A 27,274-nucleotide genomic window follows, 5' to 3' on the forward strand; every position below is an offset into this window, starting at 1 on the left:
GGAAGGGTTATCGATCGCTCACTCTCGGCTCATCGGGTCTGGAATATGCAGTAAGACAAAAGTAATTGATATGTTTGCGAATCAGGAAATAGACTAGGCTTTGCGAGACTACCTTTTGCTACGCTGGGTAAGGCTTTATATTTGCAGCTGGATCACAAACGTTTCTTTTAGCAACATCTGTTGGATTGTTTGCCAGAGACAGCTTGTTATTACTTGTCGTCAGTGTAATAGAAATGCATTCATACTTGGTAGCAAATGGGCGTAATGAATGTGTTAATGGAATGTAAACAAGCTCTTCGTGTCTGGTATAACGGCATTATTAATGCTGTTAATCAAAATAAAAACCAAAATGTTAATTATACGTGGTTTCTTTTGTAATTAATGTATCCTACCGTAACATTCCCTTAGCTTATCAGATAGCATTTGTTTTTTTTTTGAGAGAGAAAAGTTCGTGAACCCTCTAGAATTATCTGGATTTCTTTTCAAATCTAGCATTCAGTTTAGTTGTAAAAATGAAGACGGTGTTGTTTATGAAACAATAACAACCAGTTTATTTCGTATAATCAATGTTGGTGATGGAAAACATCTGTGAAGACAGAGGAGGCGCTGCAATATTACTAATGCGGGTTCCATCCATAGTAGTACTCTGTGGGATACTGAGCGTAAATTCTAGATCAGGGATGGGTAATCTTGTGTATGCAGGGTTTTGCTGCAACTCTTTAATTAGATTACTAATTAGGGGACTGGTTGGCTGAAGGGTCCTCATACCTGGGTTTGAACAGCTGACCTAAAGGTTTTCCCAAATACCTGCATACACACTGGCCCTTTGTGGATAAGATTGCCCACCCCTGTTCTGGATGACAAAATGTCCACTTTCCCCAACGTGAAAAACTTTGGAGTGTCAGAAGGCAGCAATGAATATCGCAGAGCTTTGGAATAGTGAATTTCAAGAATATCCTGTTAGGTCTTTTCAACCTTACTGCTGTCCAAGACACGGCGATGACACTTTTTCTGGATAACTTGGGATTTCCCAGATTATAGAAAGCTGTTTTGTGTCCATATTGCACAAATGTTGCCATTGAACCTGCCTCTTCAGCCTTGTTTGTATCTATTTTTTGCATTATGCAATGTTATTGCAGTTATATATATAGAGGGATATTTGTAAGTATGACAAAAATAGAGTCCATAATACAAGGGTAAAAAATTTTTTTTATCTAATGCTAAAAGTGGAAAAATTATTACACAATTCTAGGGGAAAATATTGAACTGAAATTAAACAGTAGATACAATTGTGTTAGGTTACTTATTAAATTAGTATACTTGATTTTTTTAATGTTTGCTGTCTGCTAACGGATGTTCTTTCATAATGGATATAACTGCCGTGCACTTATTGTTCCGAATATCATGTGATAAATATTTGGTAAAGAGTGAGTCATGAGAATATGCATATCTTAATTATTGCTTATTGACCAGATTTTTTTTTCACTGAAATGCTTGACTGATTCTTATTTCAGTTATTGTATTTTAACATTTAACTTGGCATAGTCTTTATAGAACCCGCCTTTCCCTTTCTTCTAATGACAAAACTGCGGAATGGTTCCAATCTTCTTGTACATAAAATACTGTTATCTTAATGGCTGTGTTTTATAGTATATAAATTATTCATTAAATTCCTCCATGGGAGTTTGTTTGCCCAGTTTGCTATTTATTTATGAACGGCAATCATTCCAGTGAACCTGAATAGAGTGTCACACCAGTCTCATTACTTTTCAGTTGGTCAACAATGCACACACCCAAATTTAGTTTCGTTTCTTGACCTCACCGAAACTTCTTAGTTGTGTCCCTTGTATGTTGGTTCTGCTCTATGCCCAGCCTCCATAAGCTATGATAAGGGACGTCCATCTGCTTCTTTTTTCCAAGCCCATCCCTGTCTCACGAGGTTCTGTTCCCCATTCCAACCAGAATGGTAAACACAGCTATTAAGATGTAGCAACCTTTATTTTTTTTTATTTTTTTTTGTTTTATTTGTTTTTTTTTATCTGACACAATTAATGTTTGCAATATAGAACCGCCGATAAGAATAAAGAAAATGAAGAAATTGCTTTAATGGAATCCATGGTACATGTCATTCTTTAAAAGATCTAATGGAGTGAATTGCTTCTAATTTTGGTTTAACATTAAAAACAGGAGATTTTGCAAAACGGAAGGTTTCTGGATTCACTGCATTTGATTTTTATTTTTGTCTTCTGTGAACATATTCCTCTGTAATTCTGCCAGGATTTGAGTGTTATTTGCGTTTTTTTCTTATATTAACAAAAACAATTCAGTGTTGCATATAACACGAGACATGACATGGAGCCCATGTATGGAAGAACTTGTACACATGAAGAAAAAGGAAAAGAATAAATTAGTTGGAGGGCAGCACATCATATGGTTGCATTAGTATAAGATGTTATATGCAAGAGGGGGGAAGAATCAGCTCAGTATGATGTCATAGAAGGATTTAATGTTATCATTCAAAGATGCTGCGAACTGGAGTGATCGGTGAATCATTATTGTATCTCTTTTACAGATAGTTTTCAAACTGAATAACTCTGACTACTGCCTTTCCCTGCATTTCAGATCCCCACAGCTAACATGAGCTTCCCGCCATGGAGCAGTGGAAAGAAATTAGTTCACTTGGATCTCAAAGGGGCTCCTCCCAGAATCGCATACCTGCGAAAGGTACTATTAACTATTAAAGAAATTATTAAACCATTAAAGAAATTATCCGACCCTGAAGGGCCAGCGACTGATGATGTCAGTAATATGACAAGTGAAACGCTTTAGAATTTTAGTCTTTAGTCTTCTGTGAACATATTCCTCTGTCATTCTGGCAGGATCTGAGCATATATATATATATTATGAACAAAACCAACACAATGTTGCATATATCATGATATATGACATGGAAGCAGATGTATGAAGAACTTGTGCACATGAAGAAAAATGAAAGAACCAACGAAATGGAGGGTAGCACATTTACATAATAAATTGCACTTCAAAATTATATCAACAAGATGGTGACCTAATTTAATGTCTAATTCTGGTTGTTGTCCGGTTATGATCATCCATCAGTCCATCCGTCTTCCATCCACTTAACTTGGTTAGGCTGATTATTGTCAACGTTACAGTACCAGAAACAAATTTTGTTATATCAAATGCTGAAATTAACTGAGACACTTTTAAATACCTAGTAGAATCCACACAGTAGTTCCATTGGGAAGCCTAAAAACGTAGACAGAAAAGATGAAATTTTGTAGGAATGCCATCTATGTGGCCCTCAGGGCTGCCGTCAAATTCAAATCAGCATGGAGTTACTTTAACAGACGTCGTTTGTGTCCCGTTTCCATTCCCGTCTCTCTAGCTCATACCCCTGTTTGCTCGGCTCGGTGCCCATGGGTTACTGTTGGAGTATGAGGACATGTTTCCCTACGAGGGGAAGCTGGAGGTCCTGCGAGCTACCAGTCACTCCTCATACAGGTGTGGCTTATCAGCTATCTTATCTGGTCAATAGGGATTCAGTACTAATATATTTGTATTGCAGAGGCTTCTTCTGCATACTCCAGTTTCCTCCCAGAGTTTAAAAACATGCATATACGCTAAGTGGTGTCTATAAATTGCTCATTTTGTGTGTGTGTGTGTGTGTGTGTGTGAGAGAGAGAGAGAGAGAGAGAGAGAGAGAGAGAGAGAGAGAGAGGCTTTTTTTTTACCTCAATGTGGGGCTCAAATGTCCCCAGAATGTGGTAAAACCTGTTACTTTTTAGCTTGCGGGGACATTTTTCAGGTCCCCTCAATATAAACCTCAGTTTTATAAACATCTGTGAATGCAATCAAAAAACTGAAATCGAAAAGTCTTGTACTTTGCCTGGTCTCTTATGGTTAAGGTTAGGGCTGGGTTAGGGTTAGAGTTATCATAGTTAGAGTTTTGCCCATATAAATGAATGAAGAGTCCCCACAATGATTGCAATATATGAACCGTGTGCATGTGTGCGCACCCAATGATGAACCGGCCCAATTCAGGGTATGTGGTTAGAAGATGTATGGTTGCTTATTTGTTAGTAAATATACATTAAATGTAAATTAGTAAATATTTGATTATTATTCTGGCTCCGTCCGTTTACAAGAACTGCTCATCCTTCAGGGCAGTTGTTGCTCAAAGCCTAAAATTATTTAAGCAATAGTTCATCACAGGGACGACATAGACACACCCAGACAGGTTCTGTGAGCGCTGAAGGTGCTGGAGTGTGTGGGGGGTCAATTTCCAAACAGAGGGTAAAACAATGCATAGCTGACAGAGCAGGAGCCGAAATCCAAACTCGTATCCCTGCAGGTGTCACGTAACATTGCTGCCAGCTAAATCACTCTTGTTGGGAGATACGTCTGTATGTTTAGTTTAACGAAATTGCCCAAGCTGTCGTATTGTATTGAGGCAGCAGCTGGTGAGGTTCGTTTGCAATTCTGAAGTGTTTTTCCACAGCTGTTGTACATCTACACTCTGCGTGTTTAGCTGTGTGGACATATTTCTCGGACACATTTTAATATTATCAGTCACTGCCAGCTGCAGTAGCCAATGAATGAATTTGCTTTATTCTTGGACATTCTGACAGATTTCTAGAACACAAAATGTGGAAAAGAACAGACGTTGCATAATCCTACTTGTTTTAGTACTTAGTTTATATTGCAATCTATTACAGTCTTAAAACTTTAATTGACTTGCAAGTGGTGTGTTTCCTAAGTGTGATGATCATTCCTAGTGTTATTCTCCAATGCAGTCGTGCAGAGATCCAGTCAATTCAGGATGCAGCCAGATCCAGTGGGTTGGAGGTTATTCCCCTGGTTCAGACTTTTGGGCACCTCGAGGTGAGAGTCTAGCACCCATTCCATTAGCTTTGCTCCATAATCTTATCTGTTGGAGATCTCCACCATTTGTTCTAAACATAAGTGGATGCAGTCGGTCAATGAATATTTCAGTGTATCTGTTTTCATGTGAGCTCGTATTATAAATGAATTTTAAGGTCACCTCACTTCTGTGCAGTTTGTCTTAAAGCACCAGCAGTTCTGGGATCTACGGGAGGTTGGTTCCTGCCTTGGGACCCTGAATCCAAACAAGCCACAGAGTTTGCAGCTGGTGCTGGAGATGGTGCGGCAGGTGCTGGAATTGCATCCTGACAGCAGATATCTGCATATCGGGGCAGATGAGGTACGGAACCTATAGCAGGAAATCGGGAAAAACTGTGGGTAGTAAGTAATAGAATGAGATGCCTATATTGTAATTGTACAGAGCAATTACAAGGAAATGCACAATCAGTGATATATAGAGCTGCACGATATCACATCGTGATCATTTGAAATATTTGCACTTAATATCGTGCTCTCGGCAAAACGAAAATGGAGATAAAATTTTCTATGAAATAATCCAAAGCAAACAGAACTTATTATTTACCGGTAGAGTAGGTTACGTTGCTGGTGCTGCCCACCGGCACAGATCTCTGCCAACAATAGCAATGTCATTACAGGGCTTTAGATAACGGGCATAAAAATTTGTCTGGACACCAGCTTTTTGGCTACCTTGCTCCCTTAACCTCTATGATAGGCTCCGGAAACCCCATGACTCTATAAAGGACAAGTGGTTTCAGAAAGTAGGTGGATGGAACAGGTTTTGGTACGATACGGACGTTTACTTACGGCCCACAATTTGATCAGCTGATTAGTATTTGGCATCCTTTTGTTAATAAACATGTTGGACTTCACAATGCAAAAAGTACCGCCACACCACTTACGTCTTTGTGCCTTGTTTATCCACAATATCTCTAATACCTTTCAACAGATATTGTGACTGCTGAGCTCTCCCTTTCTTCACCCGTACTTTAGTGCGTATCGCTTCTATGATTTACCAAAATGGCAGCATGTGCCGTGCTCCGCTAACCAAATTTAATAACCATAAGGATACGCCACACGAATATGATTACTAACTTTTGGGCATCACAATACACCTCTCAATAATATTTTAGGCATTCTACTAATCTGCCTATCAAACTGTGGGTATAAGTAAATGTTGAATTGGTACCGAAATCCGGCACCTAGACAAATTTATTTTACTCGTTATCTAAGACGTTGGTGATTATAGCCCATGTGCACATACTGCAATTAAAGCATAGATATTTAAATATATCACGCCCGAGTGTGATCTCTGTGCAATCCAAAATATTTCCATACAGCAGAACACAATTGTCTTTTGTTGAGCAGCTCTTATTTGCTTTTCTCCTCCTCACTTGTTAAATTTACCACAGACACGTCACACTGATTATGAATGAGTCCAAAAGCATGAATGAAAATAATTATAAGATAGTCAGAGAGCACTTACCGAGCTCGTGCAAAAGCAGCGGTGGGTAGCGTATTAGCATCTCGTAAATGTGGACACTGTGCATTTATAAATAACAGAACCACTATTATGCATGCAGTGTGCAGTTTATTAGTACAGTTGTATACTTTGTTCTATGTTCTTTTTTGTTATTATACTATATGGGTGTGAATTTCTCCCATACTGTTACTGCTTTGAAAATCTATATCCAAATGGAAAATGTCGCTAAATACTATGCTATAGACTAGAATAAAACGGGAAAATAATGTTTCTCAGGTCTACCTCCTCGGCCAAGGGGAGGAGTCAAAGCAGTGGCTAAGCGTTCCAGGTCATGACGTACACGGCTTGTTCCTTGGTCATGTGACAGACGTGGCTAAGAACATACATGCAACCTGGCCCCAGCTCAAGCTGATCATGTGGGATGACATGCTGAGGGGTGTGAGCCACGATGTCCTGAAAGGTAATGATTCATTGGTGTTTTTCATGGCGGCTACTCAGTAGCACAAATGGGTGGCTTTAGAATGCATATCATCACTGTCCAGTGAAGAACATGTATCTCCAAAATTCCGTTATTTCAGGAGTATGAAAAAAATGCATTTTCTCAGAAACTGCTTTACAAAATAAACCTAAAACAACGGGACTTCCTTAGCACCACAAACAGAAATCTTTAATGTTTTAAATGGACCAGTGGTGATTTTCAGTGAGGCGAATATGTCAGTGTGAACAAGATCCAAATTAATCTCGCCGTCTAATAAAAATAAAAAATGATGTTGGTTAGATAGCTATCTAGTTACGTATCACCATTAAATTGTTAAAAACAATAGCAATATAAAGTGATCCACACAAACAACCAGTAAGAATACAAATGTTAACTAGAACATAAATATTAGTGGAATAGTTGAATTCATAAAACTTTTTATTGATCAGTTAAGACATCAAATGCTGTCAGCAGACAAAGGAGTTGGGTGTAAACCATCTACAGTAAAAAGTGGACATATACGATTTTCATTGGCCAGCGACGATGATGCTTTGACATTTATATTTTCATATATTATTTTTCCTTCACAGACAGTGGTCTTGCTGGAGTTGTGCAGTTGATGCTGTGGGACTACAGCCCCTTTCTTGATGCTGAAAACACAGGTAGTAACAGAGCAGTACAATGGGCAGAAAAATCTCCACAGCTCACAAGTCATTCAAATATTTAATCGGCAGATTCTGGAAACTGATGGTCTTCCTGTCTGCTTTACGTTTCTCCCTCCCGCACGGCTCAGGCCGTCTCTTGCAAAAGTACGAGAGTGCGGGTCTCTCTCGGGTGTGGGCTGCCAGCTCGTTCAAAGGCTCCACCGAGGTGAGCACCTGCGTGACCTGCACGCAGAGGCACGTGGATAACCACCTGCAGTGGCTAAAGGTGGCGGCCGCACTGCACGGCGGGATAGAACTGCAGGGCATCGCCATCACCGGCTGGCAGAGGTGAGAGAGTCAGCAGTGCAGGTCCATCATGTAATGATGAGGTGTTGTGGCATGATCTCACAATTCATGAGTAAAGAGGGCTGTTGCAGGCCAAATATTGAGTTGGACTTTGCATATTTAGAGCAATGATATTTCTTAAGCAGCAAACTAGAATGGAACTGGGCAATTGGCCTGCATATAGAGAAAGGCTCTGTTAAGGGAACGGGATAGAAGCTGCTCATTGCCTCTTCCCCTTTCACAGGTATGACCACTTGTCTGTCTTGTGCGAGCTGCTGCCAGTGGGGCTGCCCTCTCTCGCTGCCTGCCTTCAAACCCTGCGCCACGGTCAGTCGCTAGCTCCGCTGCCCTCCTCATACAGTCCGACAGACAATTCCTTTCACGATGACCGACGGACAGATTAGCTAAGAATATGTGCTTCAGGCAGCTTTGGCAAGGAGGCCCAGAGCAGTGCGATGGAAACCTTGGGCATCACTACCACAGAGGTGACACTGATGGCAAGGTAAAGCCTTTCTTCCCCACCTGCGTAAATTTGGCAGCCAGCTTAACTTATGGGGATTTCTAAACTATGATATGATGTATAATATCATAGTTTATTGTACAGCATGGAATTTGAAACAAGGGCAATGTCTGTATGCCTGTTTTTTGTTCTGGTAGAGTTTTGCTCTAGATAAGCATATCAAGCTATACAAACGACATGCAAATATTTAACGTGGCAGTCCAGTGTTATTCCGCCGCGGCATCAGCGACCCGGTCAGTCGCGGGCAGTAACGTGGCCCTGGCATTTTCCTCTCCTTGTCGCAGCTCTCCCCCGGGCAGCACACCCACGTACCCGGGATTCAAGTTGGCGGGGCTGGTGGTGGAGCTCAACACATTGCTGCAATCAGAGGAGCTGCGTTTCCCGGCCAATAACATGTGGGTTGTGCCGGCCTGCCTCCTAAGAGCGTGCCTTGTCGTGCTTGCCGGTATCAAGGACTGTTTGTTTTCTTTGATTGTGGTGCAGGTATGTGAAGGGCTGGTTCACTCCGTACCACAAGCAGAGGAGGCTGGCTAACCCGCTTATCGTTCAGCAAATACAACAGCAGGCCACGCTGTAAGTCGGCTTCAGCTTATCATCATCATTTACTCTGGCTTGTGTCGTTCTGAACCAGGGGTCCTCAACTATTCCCCAAGGATCACATTGCATTCGCACAACAAAGCGAACAAAGGTCCACTGCTTCCGATGACATTATGCTGAACGGCAGGGGTTGGGATCAAGCTCATGGCTCAGATTAAATTGTATTTCAGTCTGGGTCCATGGGATGGAGTGGAGGCTCTGAGGCTAGGGATCTATGCCAGCAACCGGAAGGTTACTGGTTCAAATCCTGTGAATGCCCAGAGTGATCCTACACTGTTGGGCCCTTGAGCAAGGCTCTTAACCTGAAATTGCTTTGTCCTGGGTATAATATTAAACTACATCCAGCACTGTAATCAGTGCACACTCCTTACCTCACTCTCCTTGCCTCACTCTCCTCAGTCTGGGTGTGGACCGCAGTCTTCCAGTTATTTAGCCATTCATAAAAGGACTATTTATTAATGCATTAAAAGTTTTGGCACAGCAATGCCCATGACAAATATGCCATAGGGCAGGGGTAGGCAGTGCCGCTCCAGTAGTGCCTGTATCCAGTAGATTTTCCATCCTACCTGGTCTCTGATGGACCACACCTGATCTCAGGCAGAGTGTTACTCATCAGGTATGATAGAAAACCTGCTGGATACCCGCACTCCAGGACCAGGGTCGCCTACCCTGCCGTAGGGTTTGGTGTCACTACCTTATTTTTGATCTATCCCACCACACTTTGTTTAACCCTTTATTATTATGTTCTAATAAACAGCGATTCAAAAACAGATTTAAATCATGGGAAAGAATTATGCAGTAAGAGATTCATATTTATAAAATACACACTTAAGTCACAGTACAGAAGCTTAAACTGCTTTTAAAGGAAAACTTTGTACGCTGAAATAAACGCAGCTATTTTTTAGCTATATGTGTGTGATGCGAGTAAGCTACCTATTTTAAACAGCTACAAGTCAACTGAACATTTAACGAAAATGCTTATCAACTGAAATATCTTTTTACCTTATTTTACGCTCAACTGGCAAGAAAAACACCAACGTGTCCAATTTGGTTTTCTGCAGAACCATAGTACATAAATGCCAAAATACCAAACTGCTGTTTCCCCACAATATGATTTCCCCATGTTCCTGTGAATGTATACATAATGTTATTAAGGAATTATGCTGATATTATGTAAACACTCATTCTCCTCCCTTCCATTAGCTTGCTGGCAAGTGTAGAGCAGAAGGTCCAGGCCTTGTGCGTGGAGATGACACAGCTGTTCCCCGAGGCCACTGCAGAGGAGTGGGTTCAGCAGCATGTCAGCACGCTGCTGGAGCCCATCCGCAGTCTGCTGCAGGACACACAAGCCACCATCCAGGAGATGCTTCCAGATCACACTCGCCTGCCCCCAGCTGTGCAGGAGGCCAGAGATAGAGGACAGGACCACTGAGCATTGACCTCAGTAGAGGCACAGAATGCTATCACCTCACCCCATGTGATTTTTAGGAGTTAAAAATTAAGGACATTAATATTGAGGTCATCAGGAGCCCGTCCTTCCTGTGCACCGTGGTTCATGTTTTAGTTGTTATATGTGAGCATACATGTAACATGTACATATGCACATGGGCAGCTGTTAGCCTAGCAGTTCAGCCGCAGTACCCATGATGGAAAACCCAAGGTTTCTGGTGCTTTAACTGTGAAATTCTTGTGTAAAATATAGATTTGAATAGCAGGCTAACGCTTCCGGCTATGGCTTTTTAACCAACGGTTCTGTTCCTAGCAGTCTGAAGATATAGAACCAATATGCAGCCAAAACATCAACCATGCTGTTGTTAAGGTTCTAACTGCACTTCATTGTATGTCTGTCTGATTGCAGAGATGAAAACATACCCTGCCTACATATTAAAATTTACCCAAACACTACTGTTCACTTTTTTATTTCTGACATTAGAAAGCATTGAGCATTGCATTACACACAAAAAACCACACAAAACTGTGCTTTCATTCATTTTCCAAAAGGACGTGTTATGTTCAGTTGGCATTGGAGGTCCGTCTTGTAACAAGTTTCCCAGCCATGGCTTTATGCAAGCAGCAGCCAACAAGTTTTTTGATGCCTGCATGTATTAAATGCTTTCACTTTTGGACTTTTAGTGCATAAGACCCATGCAACCCATGCATGTTAGACCCATGCAACTGGTCCAAGGCCAATGGGTTGCTTTAGCAGTAGAAGACAATTCCACATATTGGAGACACATGCAGTTGACTAATGAACATGTAACGTAATGATCAGAAACCATCTGGTCAACTATCACTATAATTGATAGTTGTATCAGGTCATGCATCTTAATTTCCTGCACGGAGTATATGCAAATAAACCATACATTTCAGTAACAATTTTAAAAAATTAAATACGTGCTGCATATATTGAAGAACTGTAGGGAGTTGTACAATGGAGTACGTAAAGTTCATGGTTTGTCATCTATATACAGGACAACTAAATTTCCCACAATGCAACTGTGGAGCATTACAGGCTGGTCAGTGGTCATCATCATCATCATCATCATCTGAGTCACTGCTGTAATCATCAGCATCATCCATTGCTCCATCATCATCTTCGTGTTGAAATTCTTGAGGCTCTTCAAGTCCCAAAAACCGTTTCAGCAGCATGGCCACCGCATCTACATCACTTCAGAAATGATATATGGAAAACCTTTTAACTTGATATCACAGCTTCCTCCTAAGTGGGGTTTTAAAGCTTAATAATGTACCTGCAATACTTAATGGGTTGTTTGTGCTCAATCTATTTAGAATTGTGTTTATTTAGAAATGACATGCTAACATAAAACCTAGTACCTGCTTTCTCCATTGTATGTCACTTTAGTCTGCTAAATAACTAAATGCAAATGTTATTTATGTGAACTAAATATCAGGTGGAAACAGGTGTGTATCCTGTATCAAACCAGGTATGTAAAGTATTGAAAAAAGTCAATTGATTAAGTTGAGTTACATTATTCTTATCAATCACTACTTTGTTACCTTCAACAGAATTAAATTAATTTGGCATTTATAGCTTGGTGAGGTTTGAATACTGAGTACGCCTGTGTCCACAGAGACAGGCACATTCTTGGCAGTACTTGGGTACACCCGGGCAAAGCCCAAATTATAATCACCCAGAAACACCTCCAGTAGGTCCTACCTGCGTCCACCCAGAGTGGCACTCTGCGTAAGTGGGTGTGAGATGCCTGTAGCCAGGCGTAGCACCACAAGGTAACCTTTTCCTAGGTAGCGAACCTTCTCCTCCTCAACGGTGATGTCCCGCAGGTATCGCAAGGGCAGCACCACTGAAGGAAGAATGGAGGAAGGAGGAGATAATAACCTTTATGTTCAGCTCTGTTCTTGGGCAGATGACAACAAGCATCTGATTAACGGGTCAGGGCTGTGCCTCATCGGGTACTGTAGGGAGACACTCAGATGGAAGTGGTGCTCACCTCTCTCCCGACCTTTCTTCCAAAGGGTCAATATTCTGGCATACAAACTAAACGTCTTCAGCTCTATCTGCCCACCGGATTTGTCGAACAAAGCCTCCTAAAACCATAAGAAAATCAACACAAGACAGTACCACATCTGTTTGTCAAATTCTATTGCAATAATCCAGATATCACGTTAATGACATTTGGTTACTGATTATCAGACAAGTTCATGTGTGATGCTGTCTCCTACCTCCCAATCTTCCATGTTCTGCAGAGCCACAAAGAAACAGCCTACCACATAGAACAGCTTCCATAATATGCTATCTGAAAGTCAAAGAAGCAAGTGAAATAGCACATCACACTTTCGGGTTTGGTATTAAAGCAGCACATTTGAAATACGCAGACTCTCGAGAAGACTACGTTTGTTTGATAAACATGCTTTCACCTGAGCTGTAGTAGGCTGCTGCCAAACCAACCGAGGCTATACCTGGATATACAAGGAAAAAAAAGCTTCCTGTTAAATGAATGGATGTATCGCCTCTGTAAGACAGAGTCAAGGGAGCGGCTCATTGCAGCGATAAAAGGAAACGTACCAACGAGCAATGACCACGAGCGAATTCCGGGGGACCTTGTAAGATGTAACAGAGAGGCTGTGTGCGTTTTCACTGTCATATACCCCATCTATAGGAAACAGAAAATATATGTATTCACTGCGAGTTATATGAACATGAAATAATCTCGAACGCATACAACCTTTACGATGCATTCAGCACCTAATGATTTAGGCGTGGAAAGCAAAGAAAATGTAGGGTGTGAAGTACCCTTTCGATTTCCTCTGATGAAAGTTACCTCTGGTGTTATCTTTCTATCTTCTCCGCAACTTTTATAACGGATATGATCATTTGCTGATGAATCTAATATACCGAATATGGATTTGTAGATTATGTTAAATGTTTGCAAAGTAATACTTGGTAAAGGCCACGTAAAGCTACCTCCTTACCTTCCAGCTAACTAGTAAAATTGAACTTATTAATTCTACACTTGCGATTTCTGAGTAAGATCGACAAACAGACCAGAAAATATATAATCGCCTTTTTCAAGCCATACTCGAAAGGTCTGTACATAGTTAATACCGACATTTTTTACTATTTAACTTGCCTTTTAAAGATCCGGGACAATATTCAGATGTCACAATATTTCTTTTTGAGACTTTGGAAAATGGGGAAGCGTGAAAAACATACTAGGCGGGTTCTACTTCCTTTCTTGAGTACTCGCATTCTGATTGGCTGATGGCGATCGTTAGCCCATCCTCCTCGGAGCGTGCCCGCCGATAGCTTTAAAATCTGAAACGTAACAAGGCACTTAAGACAGAGTAATACTTTGAATGTTATGCACGCCTCATGTTGTTGTCGTTTTATTTTCCCTTCACATAACTTAACACACTGCTTAAGCCTCGGGTTATTTTTAATTTTGTACTGTTTTTCCACCATCTAAAAGAACACAAAGAGTTAAAAACAAAAAAACCCCCAAAAGAACGCCGGTCTGACCGAAAAGCAATGCCAGCGCATGCGCCTTGTGATGGGAAACAGGGCACAATGGAGTCGGACGGTGTGACTTGCTGTTACCGGAGACTTGGTCGTGCCGTATCGCACGAGTCCGTCTCAGACCTAGATGAGTGCTGTAAGCCCACTGTAGGATAAGTTTTTCGCTGCCCCGGGTTTAGAGATAGCCTTCGGAAAACCAAAGCGGAAAAATCGTATTACCGGTGAGCAGTTGTGCCCGCAGCTAGCTAACCGATGCTTTTCCACACGCACACCTTCAGACAAATAGAGCAGTGACCTTTTTGTTTTTTCCTATTGTAAAACAAGTGCTTCGTCCACTAAACTTGGTGAGTGTCGTGCTTTATTCATTTCATTAAAACACTTTATTTCGCGCGTTGTTCTACTCGCAATGCGGCACGGCGCTGTCATAGGGGTCACCTGAGGCAAAAACATACAGCCCATTTTCTTTTCGGCCTATAATAAAATAAGCTACTGAGAAATCAAAATTTTGGTCCTGGAAATAACGAGCATTGTTCACGGAGTGGTATTTTAACCTCAGTAATACTTTTTTAATATAAGTAGTGGTGTTTTATTGAGTTGGTGCCAGTTCATACTCCCCTCGTCGTCTTCCAAATAAGTATTTATGGGTTACTTAACTAAGGACCTTGAATGAGTATAGTTGCCTAAATACTTGTATCCATTTGTAACTAATGATTATTCTGTTTTCATAATCCTATGACTCCGTTTAATTCTGAAGGGAAGGTATGGGTAGTTTTTCGTCCTCTTCCTGTTGTTATTGTACATGTAATTGGTTTATTTATTTCTCGTACACCACCGTTAACTGAAGTGGATTCTCCCTTTTAAATCGTCACAACAGACGTCTTAATGACCTTCAGTTTATCATTCCGGATAACTGTCTAGCCGAAAAATAGAGACGTCCTTGGGGTTGAGTTAAAAACTCAGACATCCGGCTTTGGTTCATACCAATGGCGTAGGAGAGTTTAAGATGGGGGAGAGGGGGACAAAATTTAAGAATTTATATACAACGACCTGTTTATTGGGAGGATGAATGAAGCCAAATTAATTATGGGGGAGGGGGGCATGTCCTTCTTGATTCATACCAAACTGAAACGTTGTTCTTAAGTACCATGCACTTATTATAACCGACCTGTTTTAATAGGTTATGTGAGGAAACATGTCAGAAGTTGCAATTGGCAAGCGAAAGGAAAAGTGTGAGAACTGCACGAAACAGGTGAGACTTGCATTTCCTGCCCTGGCTGCTCAAAGATCTCTGTGCTTTATGTCAAAACAAACTATTAGACTAAGTTTATGACATTTGGGAAAACATAATTTATATATATTTATATATAACAGCTATTTAATTCCTTCTGGTCAGTCATGTAAATACATCAGGAAAAAAATGCAAGTACTTCTGTTTACATGTTGCTCTGTATAGTTTTGTTAAGTAACAATAACATAATTAATGGCAGTGCAGCAAGAAGCAGAGTAATGAAAACCAAGACTCCGCTCCAGAAAAAGCCGAGGTCAATGGCGAGGTATGTGGTAGATGAGAATTATTTGTCATTCGTATTGTTATAGAGCAGGGGTGCCCACATCCAGTCCTGGGGGGACAGAGCCCTGCACATTTTTGGGTTTCCCCTCATTTAATGCACCTGATTCAACTTCTTGTGCTAATTAGCACACAGCTCTTGAGCTGAATCATTTATGGTGGAACAGGGCAAGAACTAAGCTACTCCAGGACTAGATTTGGGCATTCCTGCTATACAATTAGACTTTTTTGTGTAGTATTTGATTTTGTAGGGTTGTTACGTTATGTGGGATAAAATCATTTATAAGGCTTACACATTTTTATCCTGATGTTAACGCCTGTTCTGGTTGGTGACCATTTGTGTCTCTCCCTCTTCGCTGTAGGCGAATGAAGAGGACCCGAAGCAGCCGGTCTTGCTGAGTGCCTGTCTGTCCTGCGACCGCTGCGTCTCAGATGAAGAGAGCCAGCGCATCTCGCAGCAAAACCTGCAGGAGATCTACAAAGTTCTGGGCCTCAACAAGGTGCAGTATTATGCAGCGTCATCCCACATGAGTTCTGTTAACGTTATGGTCACCCGAAGCACTGTCAGCTTGGACTCATGCACCTGGAAATAATGGCCGTGTTTATATAGTTACTCAAACAAGCTGTTTGGCCATGTGCTTAGTTTATGTGCTTTTTGTGTTTTTTTCCCCCTTCTCTGACATCAGAGATGCGATGCCTCCAAACACAAAGTGCTGGCGGTGTCTGTGTGCCCCCAGTCTCTTCCCTTCTTTTCCGTCAAATTCCATCTGGACGTCCCACAGGCCGCGCAGAAGCTCTGCGGCTTCTTGAAAAGCTTGGGTCAGTAACACGCAGAGATACGTCTGTGGGGGAGTTAAATTAGCAACACAATAGGCCAGGGTTGGTATTGTTTGTAAACTCCCCTTTTTTTTTTTTACAATGTTACTCTATATGTATTTGTAACCTGAAGGACAGTAAAATTACTATGAATAATGTAGGCTTTACAGTGGCTCAGCTTCTCTCTGTGTGGGTAGGAGGGCGAGCCTTCCTGTAAGTTTCCCATTTCTCTCCCAGGTGTGCACTATGTCTTTGACACCACGGTGGCCGCTGGCTTCAGCATCTTGGAGAGCCAGAAGGACTTCATTCAGAGGTTCCGGCGCAGACACCATGATAGCAATGCTCTTCCCATGTTTACCTCATCTTGTCCAGGTCAGCAGTCACTCTCAAATATCCCCATAGAATAAATGCTTTCAGACTTGTCTACATACACAAGATTTATGCTATAGGTGTTCTGACGTTCACTCTGCTTCCTGGGAGCATCTCGGATTTGCTCGCCCACCTTTCTTTAGATGTTATCAGGCCTGATTAAATGCTGAATTTAAGCCGTTTCCCTGTTGAGACTGCATTTGTTCAACATGCCATTTGCTTTGAATTTGCTGTTAGTCATACAATAGGAACCTGAGACTGTATTGCAGCTGAACACCCAGTTATCACTCAATACTTGAGCATAATCAGCTTGAAAGCAGTGCTGTTTTGTCAAAGTCCACATTTTTTTGTACCAAGTCTTTTTTAATTATTACTAGAATGTCCTTGTGTCTCTCTGGTTTAGATGATCTGCTTACTGAAAGTCGGACAGCCCCCAGAACTGCTTTTTAAATTAGCATAACCACAGAGCTGCTGGAAGGTAGTACACAGCTCAGAGATAGTGCTGGGGTCCTGAGAATTAGAGATATGCTTGGTGGGGCAGGTTCACGTCTGTCCTTTGGAAGATAGTGCCGTCACACTGCTGGACATCTCTGCCCCTGTTTGTGTGTTCCACACTTTCTCACAAAACCTCTGGTCTCATTTACTGCATGCCTGTATTGTTTGTTTGTTTGTTTGTGTGTGCGTGCGTGTGTGTGTGTGTGTGTGTGTGTTTCTCTGCAGGGTGGATTCGCTATGCAGAGCGGGTCTTGGGCAGTCTGGTTACACCACTCATATGCACAGCAAAGTCACCTCAGCAGATCATGGGGTCTCTTGTCAAAGACTTCTTCACACAGCAGCAGGTCTTTTATTTCGATTTCCCTTATTTATTGTCTTAGTCTTTGTTGTGGATTCTCGTGACTGAAAACATAATGAACAATTCAAGCCATTATGTGATTTTGAAGAAGTTCCCCTTTGAACATTGAGTTTCCTCTGGCTGCAGCTTAAACAGTTCATAGTTTCCCGGATGTATGATGTGTTCATGCATGGTCTTATGACCCTGTTTAAGCTCAGGGAGATTAGACACATTACCTGTAAGGAAGCAAGCCAAAATACTTCCCCAGCTAACATTCTCACAAAACAGGTCAGCTCTCACCCATCCATAGATGAATAACAACTGCAAACAATGCAGTTATCTGTCGGCCCTACAAGTGTTCTCTAAAAATGCTCGGCTGTATTTAAAAATCAGTTCACTAATTATCGCTGATTGCTGCCAAGTCTGGTCTTTTGTCACTTAGTGAAACTGTTTGATGTTGATGTTACTTTATCACTGTTTCACAGTGCGCCAGTTAAACTGTTAACCATGATTCAGGTCCCTATAAAAATTAAACTATGTGTTAATAATTTACATTTATACACTACATATATATATATAATGTATACACTTTGTTACAGTTGGAGAAGATGGATTATGTGGCCAAAAATATATGAATACCAGCGTGGCCAACATCTCATTATGAAACTCAGGATATCGATATGCAGCTGGTCAGCGCATTGTTGCGATAACGCCTCTGGTCTTCTGGGAAGGCTTTCCATTAGATGTTGAAACATTGCTCATAAGATTTGCTGCCTTTCAACGTGGGTGTTGAAGTTGGGTGATCTTTTGGGTGATCCTTTCTGTGAGTTTGTGTGGTCTGTGGCTTCACAGCTGAACTGAACCTAGACATTTTAACCTTCAGTCACATTGTTGTGGTTGACCAGGGTAGTAGTAACAGGTCAGGAATGTGACAAACTCACTTGTGGGAAAGATGCCGTCCTATGATGGTGCCAAGTGGAAAGTCACTAATGTCTTCTGTAGAATCACTCAATCTGCTACTGATGTTTGTTGTAGGAGACTGTGCTTTATTTTAGACCTGCGTGAGCATTGTGTGCGGCTTATTTAGGGAATTCCTCTAATATGAGTATCCATATATTTTTGACCATATAGTGTGTTTCTTTACACTGACAAGCCTGTGTTATGCTGTTTCAGAAGCTGTCCCCGGACAAGGTGTACCACGTAGTAGTGGCCCCCTGCTTCGACAAGAAGCTGGAGGCTGTCAGAGACGAGTTCTACAGCAACCTGCTGGAGACTCAGGATGTTGACTGTGTGCTCACCTCAGGTCGGGCTCAGTACCATATGCCTCTTTAATCAAACAAATGGTGATTGTGACACGGGGCTGGCTATATAAACAATATATCAACTTATCATCACATAGAATTTAAGTTATAAGAAAACAAGAAATTTCGATTAAGCTGTCAATAATGGACATTGCTTGATGACTCGCATCACAGAAACTAATGAAATTCCAACCAGTCACATGGTAATCATTTAAGAAGGAATAACCTATAAATGCAAAGCAAGGTTGATGGAGGTAGTGGAGCACTGGAAAGTACAACTACCCTGCATTTCTAATGAAAATTGAAACTAATAAAAAAAATGAATACAATCAAAACTATAACACTGCACCTAATGACAGTTTATTTTTGTATGATTCAGTTACTAAAATAAATATCAGTTTGTAGTCCAGTCAATTTGTCTTTTTTATGTTCTGAATTTGGTGAAGGGGAATTCTAAGCAATATATGAAAAAACGGAGTACAGAAGTAATCGCTTGAATTATACGGTGATGGTTATTCGTATCGACTGATATAAAAAAATAATTATCATGATAAAATATTTCGCCCAGCTCTAGTTTGAAACTTCCCAATAAATTACATGTGATTTCATGTATTTTGAAAGTGGTTCCTGACTGACTGCATGTTCCATACTAACGATTTGTGCTTGGATATTGGTTTCGTATGACTCAATTCAGGTGAGGTTCTCCGCATGATGGAAGAGAAGGGAGTTTTGGTTGAAGACGTGGACTCTGTGCCTCTAGATCACGTGTGAGTTGTTGTATGACCCCTGCTAATGCATAGCGGAGACTGTCAAACTGCCTGAAGGTTTCTGTCTCCCCTCTCTGATGTGCCATTTCAATCTCATTGGTTTTGAAGGCTAGGGGAGTTTAATGAGGAAAGCTTAATGCGGCATGAAGGCAGAAGTTCGGAGGGCTTTCTGGAACACATCTTCAAGCATGCTGCCAAGGAGCTCTTTGGCCTGAAGGTGGAGGAGGTGGTGTATAAGACACTCAGGTAATAGTTCAGCATTGTCGAGGTCGGCTAGAATTAAACGTGAACCTAGGGGTTTTGGTCCCCATCACTGTATCAAGTCTGAGTCAAGACTGAGCACTATACCGCAGGTAACCTGATCAGATTTTCATGTGAACCACTCATTAGGGTGAAAGATGTGTAAAAAGGTGTATGGAAGAATTCTAGTTTTTGTTGGTTGTACTTGCTGTGTGTGCGCGTGTGGTATGAGAGAATTAATTTATATTTTTGCTGTTTTATTATATTTTCTGTATGAGGTACAATGGTTGTGTCTGTAGTGAAAATGTACAGACTTTTATTTCCCTGTCATTATTCCCTCAGCAATGTAGTTTAACAACTATTTACATGGCGTTTACAATGTATTGGGTATAATAAGTAAGCTGGAGATGATTTAAAGTGTGCGGGAGGATTTGTGTAGGTTATATGCAAATACTACACAATTTTTATATAGAACTTAAGCAATCGGGGATTTTGGTATCCATGGGGGGTCCTGGAGCCAATCCGCCACGAATGCAAAGGCCCTCTGTACCATGATTATGGTTTATTGGTGCTTTAGTGTGCACACACCCTGCCCTTAAAGCACGGGGACGTTGATCAGTCCCATGGTCGGGTAATATGGGACATATCGTGTCCCGTAGTTATTCAGAAAGGAATACGATATTTTATTTTTTCAATGTCTCGGACGATCCCATTATATGCAGGGTGTGTGGTAACTCTTTCCAGAGGGGAATTTGAGTGCCGTTTTTTCTTTTCTATAAACAAGACCTGATGCATGTAAAGTGAATGTAAGGAGGAAAGCCAGTCAGAGTACTCATATACACAGCATAAAAGCAGCAGTTAAGATTATACCTGCGTAACTTGCGTGAGCTTCTGGGGAGAACTAACCACGTAAGACTTATGATGACCACACTCACTCTGGTACTAACAATATCTATTGGACTGAGCAGTTTAGAGTTTGCTGTATAACGCTGTGCTTGAATGTGAGAAACACTATTACGTGATGTAATAGGAACTTCTGTCCCTAAGGGTTTTCCCAAGGTAGCATTGTACTCTGTCCGTGTTTTCAAAAATAAAATAAATCAATGTGTATTTAATACAATAAAGGTGAATGATAGATCTATTTTATCTTATCTTATTAATTGTATTTTATTAATGTGTACTATTACTGCAAGAGTAGAGTAAGGAGAAATAAGACATTACTTGTGTCTTGCCCCAAAATTAAGTCCGACCCACAGACACTCTAGTCCAAGAGTTGAAATGTTTTAAGTTCCGATGAGTCAGTGAAAAATGGGATCTTGAGACCAAGACTGGACCTGTGTACTACAACACTGCATGAACCATAACCTTTCTGTTGGGTTCCTGCTTTTCCTACGCTGAGGTGGTAAAGGTTGAACAGCTTGTTCTGTCTGCTGACACTTTGCTGTGAATTCCCAGCCATCTGCATTCCTATGTGCTGTCGTCCCTCCATCTGCTCATACTGTATATTCGCTTCTGTTCCAGGAACCGCGACTTCCTAGAAGTATCCCTAGAGCGCGACGGGGAAACCCTGCTGCAGTTTGCAGCTGTCTATGGCTTCCGTAATATCCAGACCTTGGTGCACCGCATGAGGAAAGGGAGGGTCCCGTATCAGCTGGTAGAGGTACTCTCCTGTCCAGGAGGTAATTTTTGCTGATTGCTCTGTATAGATGCTGAAAAATAAGCATTGTCTTCGTTTTAAATACGATGAGTATGTTCCATTGGGTCAAAATATATACCAAATAAATCAATCCAAATTATTAAACACCTAGTTTTTTGGTCCTGGGGAGGTGGGCTGGCATTCACATTTAACACTGGTATCTACAGTACATGCCCCTCCCATCCCACCCCCCCCGATTACAGTTTACTAATTTACACTTCATATGACTTGTATAGCATTGTTTTCTGTTGCGTATAAAGGTGTCTGCCTTATTTACTTAATGGTTGTGTGTTGATTGACGATGCGTTTTCCTGGCCAAGTGTGATAGAAAGGCTGCTTTCATTAAATGTAATTGAATTACATTCGCCTGAGGAGAAAGGCCTGAAATCTTCAGTGCTTCTAATGATCGTGTTTGTTGTGCTTAATTATATATTTTAAACCAAACTCCCGCTACTCCACTGCCAGGCTGCCTGAATGGCCGTGGGCAGTGTGAGGGGGAGGGCGGACGTGCGGACAAGGCCCTGCTGCAGCAGATGGAGGAGGCCTACAGCAGCCTGCCCGTCAGGCTGCCGGAGATGAACCCCGAGATCCAGCGGCTGTACCACGACTGGCTGGAAGGCCAGGACTCCCCGCCAGCCATGCAGGCTCTGCACACCCAGTATAGCCAGAGGCAGTCTCAGCAGCTGCCTCCAGACATCCAGTGGTGAAGGACAGGGCCACTGCTGAAAGGAGCTAGGATCCATGCTGCCAGCACGAGACTGTTGATTGATCACATGTATTGCGTAAGGATGGAAGAGCACAAGATTACCGCCATATTGCCGGTATGGAATGGAAGCCAACCTCACTGGCAGTGATCCTGATGTGACCAATGAAGTTCAGTGCGATTGGTTTGGTGCTGAAAGACTAGAATGCAGGCCAGTGGGGTATGGATTCATTTGGTAGTATTTAATCTGTGACAAATTTTGGAATTTTGGGGAGTGAAAAATGTATACATTTCATTGGACATTTTAGTATTGTTACATTTCCACAAAACGCCTCCTGTAATAAACCTATGCAGTTCACTTACTACATTGCCTGGAAAATCCTGTACCTTTTATGGCAGAATAATTGACACATCTTTGGATAACTCTGCTGAAGTGAGGACACTGCAGAGGGGGGATATTTAGTGTTTTTAGTACTTGTAAGTCTGGTAAATTTTCCCACCAGTTTTCCGTCTTGTCACGCATTAAAATGGATTTTGTTTGTGTAGGTTTTAAAAATCTGTATTATGTAATTAACACCCAACAAAAATAAAAAATGAAATTTTATTGGCCAAATGGTAACATGCATCTTGTACATTTTGATTAAATGCTTTCTGAAGAGTGTTTGCTGCGCTGTTATGCCGGTCAAGGACGGGGAGCAAGGATCCAGACGTGCGTGCAGCCCAAGCCTTTATTGGGTGTCCGAGAATAGAAGTATAAGTAGGGCTAGGCAAACAGGAAGGTCAGTGATGGAGAGCAAGGGTCTGAAGTCGGGAGGTCTGTCCAACGAAGAGGCACACGACACGAGAACAAAGGGACTGGGGCACGAGAGGAGCCGGACTCGGCGGGGAAGGCGGTTCAGGTGCGGGATCGGGTCTGGGGAGAGGAAAGGAATAGGGAGCGGCAAGTACACAAGGTAGACGAGAGAGGGAGGAAGCAAAGGGAACACGGAGGACACATAATTGCTCAGTAAGGCACATGGGTATGGCTCAATACTTCGCGTGGACTCGCTGGTGATCCGTGCTTAAAACTGTCCCGTCATTAGTTTCATGCGAAACACCCGATCAGACCCGCCCACGGGAGGTGATTAGGCGGAGCCGTCGGCGGGCACCGTCAGTCGGGGTGTGACATTATTTTTTTGTGGGGGGGGGGGCATCCTGATTTTTATGTACCAAACACTGGGGGGGGGGTGTTAAAAGTAAGAGTAATAGGAAACTTTTTTTAAAAACATAAATTACATGTAATTTTTTAAATGTACAGCACTTGCTTCTCCGGATTGGGAAGTTAGTGGTTTATTACATTAATGTACATGTTGAAAGAAGGACGTGTTTTATCTCCTGCATACGAGTAAAACCTTGACTCAGCACATGACAAGTTGGTTAGAAATGTAATAAAAGTGATGGTGACCAATAAGTAGCCCTACTATTGCACCTTTTCATTTAAATTTTTTCTGCTGTTTCCCTGCTGATTAACGTGAGACATGGTTGTGGAGTAAGAAGAGGTACCGAATTGAAATTATGATCTATTCTTGTCTTTGCTTTTTGAATATATAAATAAGCAGCAGTTCTAAATGTTTATGATCGAAAGCACCAGGTAGTGTAAAGTGTGATGAAATTCAGGCGTATGGCATGAAGCGGGATCCAAATAAAATAATTTAAGGTTTAAGCCTTAAATTCTATAACTATACTCACCACTAGAGGGTGTTAATCGCCACAACATGATGGCTGTAATCTTAAAACATGACAACAGAATATGTTGTTGTTGCTCACATATACACTCTAATTCTCTTTATCTTCTACATTTTAAAAAGTTTTCCTTGACTTTGAAAAAAAATAATCAAAGCATTGTTCGTTTCATAAGAGTTTTGTCCCTATTGAACATTATGTCAGAATTTCAGAAACAACTGTAAGAACTTCATTTGATTTCCATCTTGGTTTAAATGATTTGTTGAAAAGTTCTGTAGAGTTGAATTGTTGGAAATTATTTGAAATTGTATATATTTTTGCAAATATTTTTGTATTCATCCAGCCATTATCTTCCAACTATTCTCGGAGTGTGTGTGCGTGTGTGTGCGCGTGCGCGCGTGTGCGCGCATGATTGGGTATGTGTGCGTGCTAGTGGATGTGTAGCCTGCAATACACTCGCATTGCATACAACCTGCTCCCTTCTTCTTGCCTAAGCTTACTAATCAGATATGGAATCGGCATGGCTTTAAGACGAGTGTGTAATACAGTCAGAATGAAAGTGAAAGTATTTCTCCTCCCGCTTTATTATTCTAGGTCAGCTTGCAACCCATTTCTCCCTCAGAGAGCCACTGACAGAGTGCAGTCATCAAACTGTAAGTCTGTATTCCTCTGCTATTTATTTACTCGGGCGTTTTAGAGAACAGGAATAACACAGGCAGTGATAGAGTGCTGTGTAAACTGAGATCATGGTCATGGCTGCTGTTCAGATTCATCTGATTTTGTTGTCTTTGACGCAATAGTTATTAAATTGGTGATTCCATTGTACTATAATATATAATAATATTATTGCATAAATTAGCATGAAGAAATGTGGCAAATGCTGCCATACTGGCAGCATCATAATGTAACAACTTTGCAAGCTGCTTTACATAGAAATAATCTGCTTTATCTGAGGAACATTCATACCAAAGAGGTGATTTTAGTTTTTCATGCATGATTGACTAGTACTTACTAGAAAAACTTGCATCGTTTTGCAGGTTAATTGATTTTAATGTATTAATATATGCTGAAAGAAGAAAATAACTTCATTAAATGAGTATTTTTCAAATTCTTTTCAGGAATATAGAAGCATCGCCTAAGAAGATGGTGTCACATCTATGCCTTTTTGTTTTTGCTGTGTTTGGCCTCAGATCGATCATCGCCGGTATGTCTGTCTTACACTCTCCAATTTACTCCCCAAATCCAAATTTGAAAAAACTATTTAAGTGGTAATTGATTATATTTTCCTATATATTATGAGTTTTTTTTACTGTGTGTTTATGATGCTTAATTTTTCAGATAAGGTGAACTGTACGATTTCAGTTGACAGCAGAACTGCAGTTTTGGACTGCCACTTACTATGTAAAGATGTAAAGATCCGTTTTCTGAAGTGGACTAAGAATCAATCAACACTTGCACTATACAATGGGTCCAATTACACACATACGAATCGCACTGGATTCAGGCAGCCATGGAATAACAGCTCCCAGGACATTTCTCTCCAGATAAACGACATTACAAAGGAAGACAGCGGGGAATATAACTATTATGTACTTAGTAATTGTGAGACTTTTAACAGTTCTGTCAATTTGAAAATTACAGGTAAATATTATCATACATTCATGTACACTTAGCAAAATAATATTCAAAATTTTGAACATTATTGAATTATATTGCTGGTCTTTTATTCCTGTCAAGAGTGTCATGCAATGGGCTTTCTGGGATGGGCTACATGATGAATGTGGTTATGGATGGATGGATGGAAATAAGTTAAATCAGACTAGCTTTTTTAAAGATTAAAAAACTATTGGTTTCCTTACTTCCACAGATCTGACAACCCATTCTCCAGTACAGTATAATGGTGGGAAACACTGAATTTTATTTTTAAACTATGTCACTGAATAATTTTTCAGTTAATAATGGTAAGTATTTCAGCCATTTTAAGCAATCATTATATGGAATGTGTCTCTTTTTTCAGAATCTAAAACATTGCCGCAAAATGGGATGATACACAGTCAAGTTCTGTTTGTGGTTGGGATTCTCACAGCTGTCCTTGTGTTGGCCATAATTATCTTATGGAAGAAGAAAAAAATCCATTTTCATGCACTACGTCAAAACGGTTGAATCTTTAAGCAATTTGCCAGTGGAAAGCTCTTTCTTACAACTAAACACGGACTTTTTCCAGTGAATCACACCATGAGGACTACTGATCATTTTATACCTGTACAGAGTTTTCAGCATTACTTACTGTTTGCACTGGGTCTCCAAGCTTACTGCAATCCTGTCAGGGATGATGGCTTGATGGATGGACTAATGGATGGATTAACGGATAATTGATTGATCTATTGATTGATTGGTTGATTGATAATAATGTAAAATATTAAACCAAAGCTGTGTGTCTTACTCATACAAATGTATTAATATGTTAATCAACTGTAAATAACGATTGAATAAAATAAGGTCTTCACAAGGATGACTGTAACTGTGATTTTCAAACTCTGGGAGTCCTAAGTTCACATATTCTTCACATGGCAATTTAAGGGCATTTGTTAGATCAGTTAGGTGTTCTTAAGAATCAACAAGCTCATAAATGGTCAAAGTGTAATGTATCCAGTCGTTAACATCCTTGAAAATAGATATAGCAATTAAAAACAGTTTACAATATAATTAGTAACCAATACTCAGATCAGGAAAAAAAATCTTTTTTTTTTGTTAATTGGCTTGCTTAAATCATTTGATTAATGACAGGTACATAACTTAATAGAACAAGGTACAATTCCTTTCAAACAGTCTGATCCACATCATATATTACTTTACATATCTGAATTTATAATTAACTCTGAACTCAGAACCCCGTCCTGTCAGTATGCAGAACATACAGGAACTGGGTGTGGTTTGATGCACAACAAGACATGTTGGACAGTAACAATACACAGATATAATACAACAATCCAGATGTGATGCAACAACAGTAAGGTGCAGGATTGATAGAAAATAATCACTATGTAATAGTGCAAAACAACAAGAATAATACAACATCAGTGTGCAAAAACAGATGTAGTGCAACTCAGGATAGATCTCAGTAGCGTGATTGTGGTAGGAAAGGTGACCTGTCTAGCTGAGTTAGCTCAGGAACAGAGGAGCTGTTTAGACCATGTTTTGCTTTGCAGTGAGGTCAGTAGGCACACATTCGTCAATGCATGCTCAGCGTTTCCATGTGAAACACAGAGCTAGAAAGG

General features: G+C 40.9%; 4 protein-coding genes across 12 annotated transcripts in view; 3 read left to right on the forward strand and 1 right to left on the reverse strand.

The window, feature by feature from the left end:
* The window catches only part of LOC125741867 (uncharacterized), a 75,040-nt gene that overhangs the window by 41,655 nt on the left and 6,111 nt on the right, over window positions 1–27,274 (forward strand). The window contains exons 1-2 of one of the 6 annotated variants that reach the window (XR_007397924.1): window positions 24,454–24,649; window positions 25,115–25,295. Coding sequence is in view for 3 of the 6 variants with exons in the window: in XM_049013332.1 (XP_048869289.1) it covers window positions 25,140–25,200 (61 nt within the window). In the remaining 3 variants the exon portion in view is untranslated. Of the gene's footprint in view, window positions 1–24,453; window positions 24,650–24,844; window positions 24,970–25,114; window positions 25,296–27,274 lie in introns of those variants that run through there. The other 5 variants (XM_049013326.1, XM_049013330.1, XM_049013332.1 and 2 more) reach the window with 5 other exon arrangements.
* hexdc (hexosaminidase (glycosyl hydrolase family 20, catalytic domain) containing) lies at window positions 3–10,892 on the forward strand. Its single transcript, XM_049013296.1, has 13 exons — window positions 3–127; window positions 2,623–2,724; window positions 3,407–3,522; window positions 4,815–4,902; window positions 5,078–5,242; window positions 6,680–6,863; window positions 7,472–7,543; window positions 7,675–7,873; window positions 8,115–8,197; window positions 8,294–8,372; window positions 8,675–8,785; window positions 8,874–8,963; window positions 10,191–10,892. The coding sequence occupies exons 2-13, from the start codon at window positions 2,638–2,640 to the stop codon at window positions 10,417–10,419; spliced, it is 1,503 nt and encodes a 500-aa protein (XP_048869253.1). The 5' UTR covers window positions 3–127; window positions 2,623–2,637; the 3' UTR covers window positions 10,420–10,892.
* Window positions 10,891–13,718, reverse strand: LOC125741869 (cytochrome b-245 chaperone 1 homolog). Of its 2 annotated transcripts, none has more exons than XM_049013335.1 (7): window positions 13,598–13,718; window positions 13,033–13,120; window positions 12,885–12,926; window positions 12,690–12,763; window positions 12,458–12,554; window positions 12,166–12,310; window positions 10,891–11,655 (listed from the first exon to the last, which is right to left on the reverse strand). In XM_049013335.1, the coding sequence occupies exons 2-7, from the start codon at window positions 13,118–13,120 to the stop codon at window positions 11,505–11,507; spliced, it is 597 nt and encodes a 198-aa protein (XP_048869292.1). In that variant the 5' UTR covers window positions 13,598–13,718; the 3' UTR covers window positions 10,891–11,504. The 2 variants fall into 2 exon arrangements, with proteins under 2 accessions (XP_048869292.1, XP_048869293.1); XM_049013336.1 differs by lacking the exon at window positions 13,598–13,718 and adding an exon at window positions 13,289–13,544.
* On the forward strand, window positions 13,812–22,893 carry narf (nuclear prelamin A recognition factor). 3 transcript variants are annotated; one of them, XM_049013302.1, is made up of 12 exons: window positions 13,812–14,327; window positions 15,161–15,232; window positions 15,471–15,536; window positions 15,913–16,050; window positions 16,237–16,369; window positions 16,604–16,738; window positions 17,474–17,574; window positions 18,741–18,870; window positions 19,563–19,635; window positions 19,744–19,881; window positions 21,397–21,554; window positions 22,037–22,893. In XM_049013302.1, exons 2-12 carry the CDS (start codon window positions 15,176–15,178, stop codon window positions 22,276–22,278), a joined length of 1,371 nt encoding a protein of 456 aa, XP_048869259.1. In that variant the 5' UTR covers window positions 13,812–14,327; window positions 15,161–15,175; the 3' UTR covers window positions 22,279–22,893. The 3 variants fall into 3 exon arrangements, with proteins under 3 accessions (XP_048869259.1, XP_048869257.1, XP_048869258.1); XM_049013300.1 differs by having other exon boundaries at window positions 13,814–14,327; window positions 17,456–17,574; XM_049013301.1 differs by having other exon boundaries at window positions 13,814–14,204; window positions 17,456–17,574.

This window comes from Brienomyrus brachyistius, chromosome 5 (assembly GCF_023856365.1).
Source record: "Brienomyrus brachyistius isolate T26 chromosome 5, BBRACH_0.4, whole genome shotgun sequence".
NCBI classification, from domain to species: Eukaryota; Metazoa; Chordata; class Actinopteri; order Osteoglossiformes; family Mormyridae; genus Brienomyrus; species Brienomyrus brachyistius.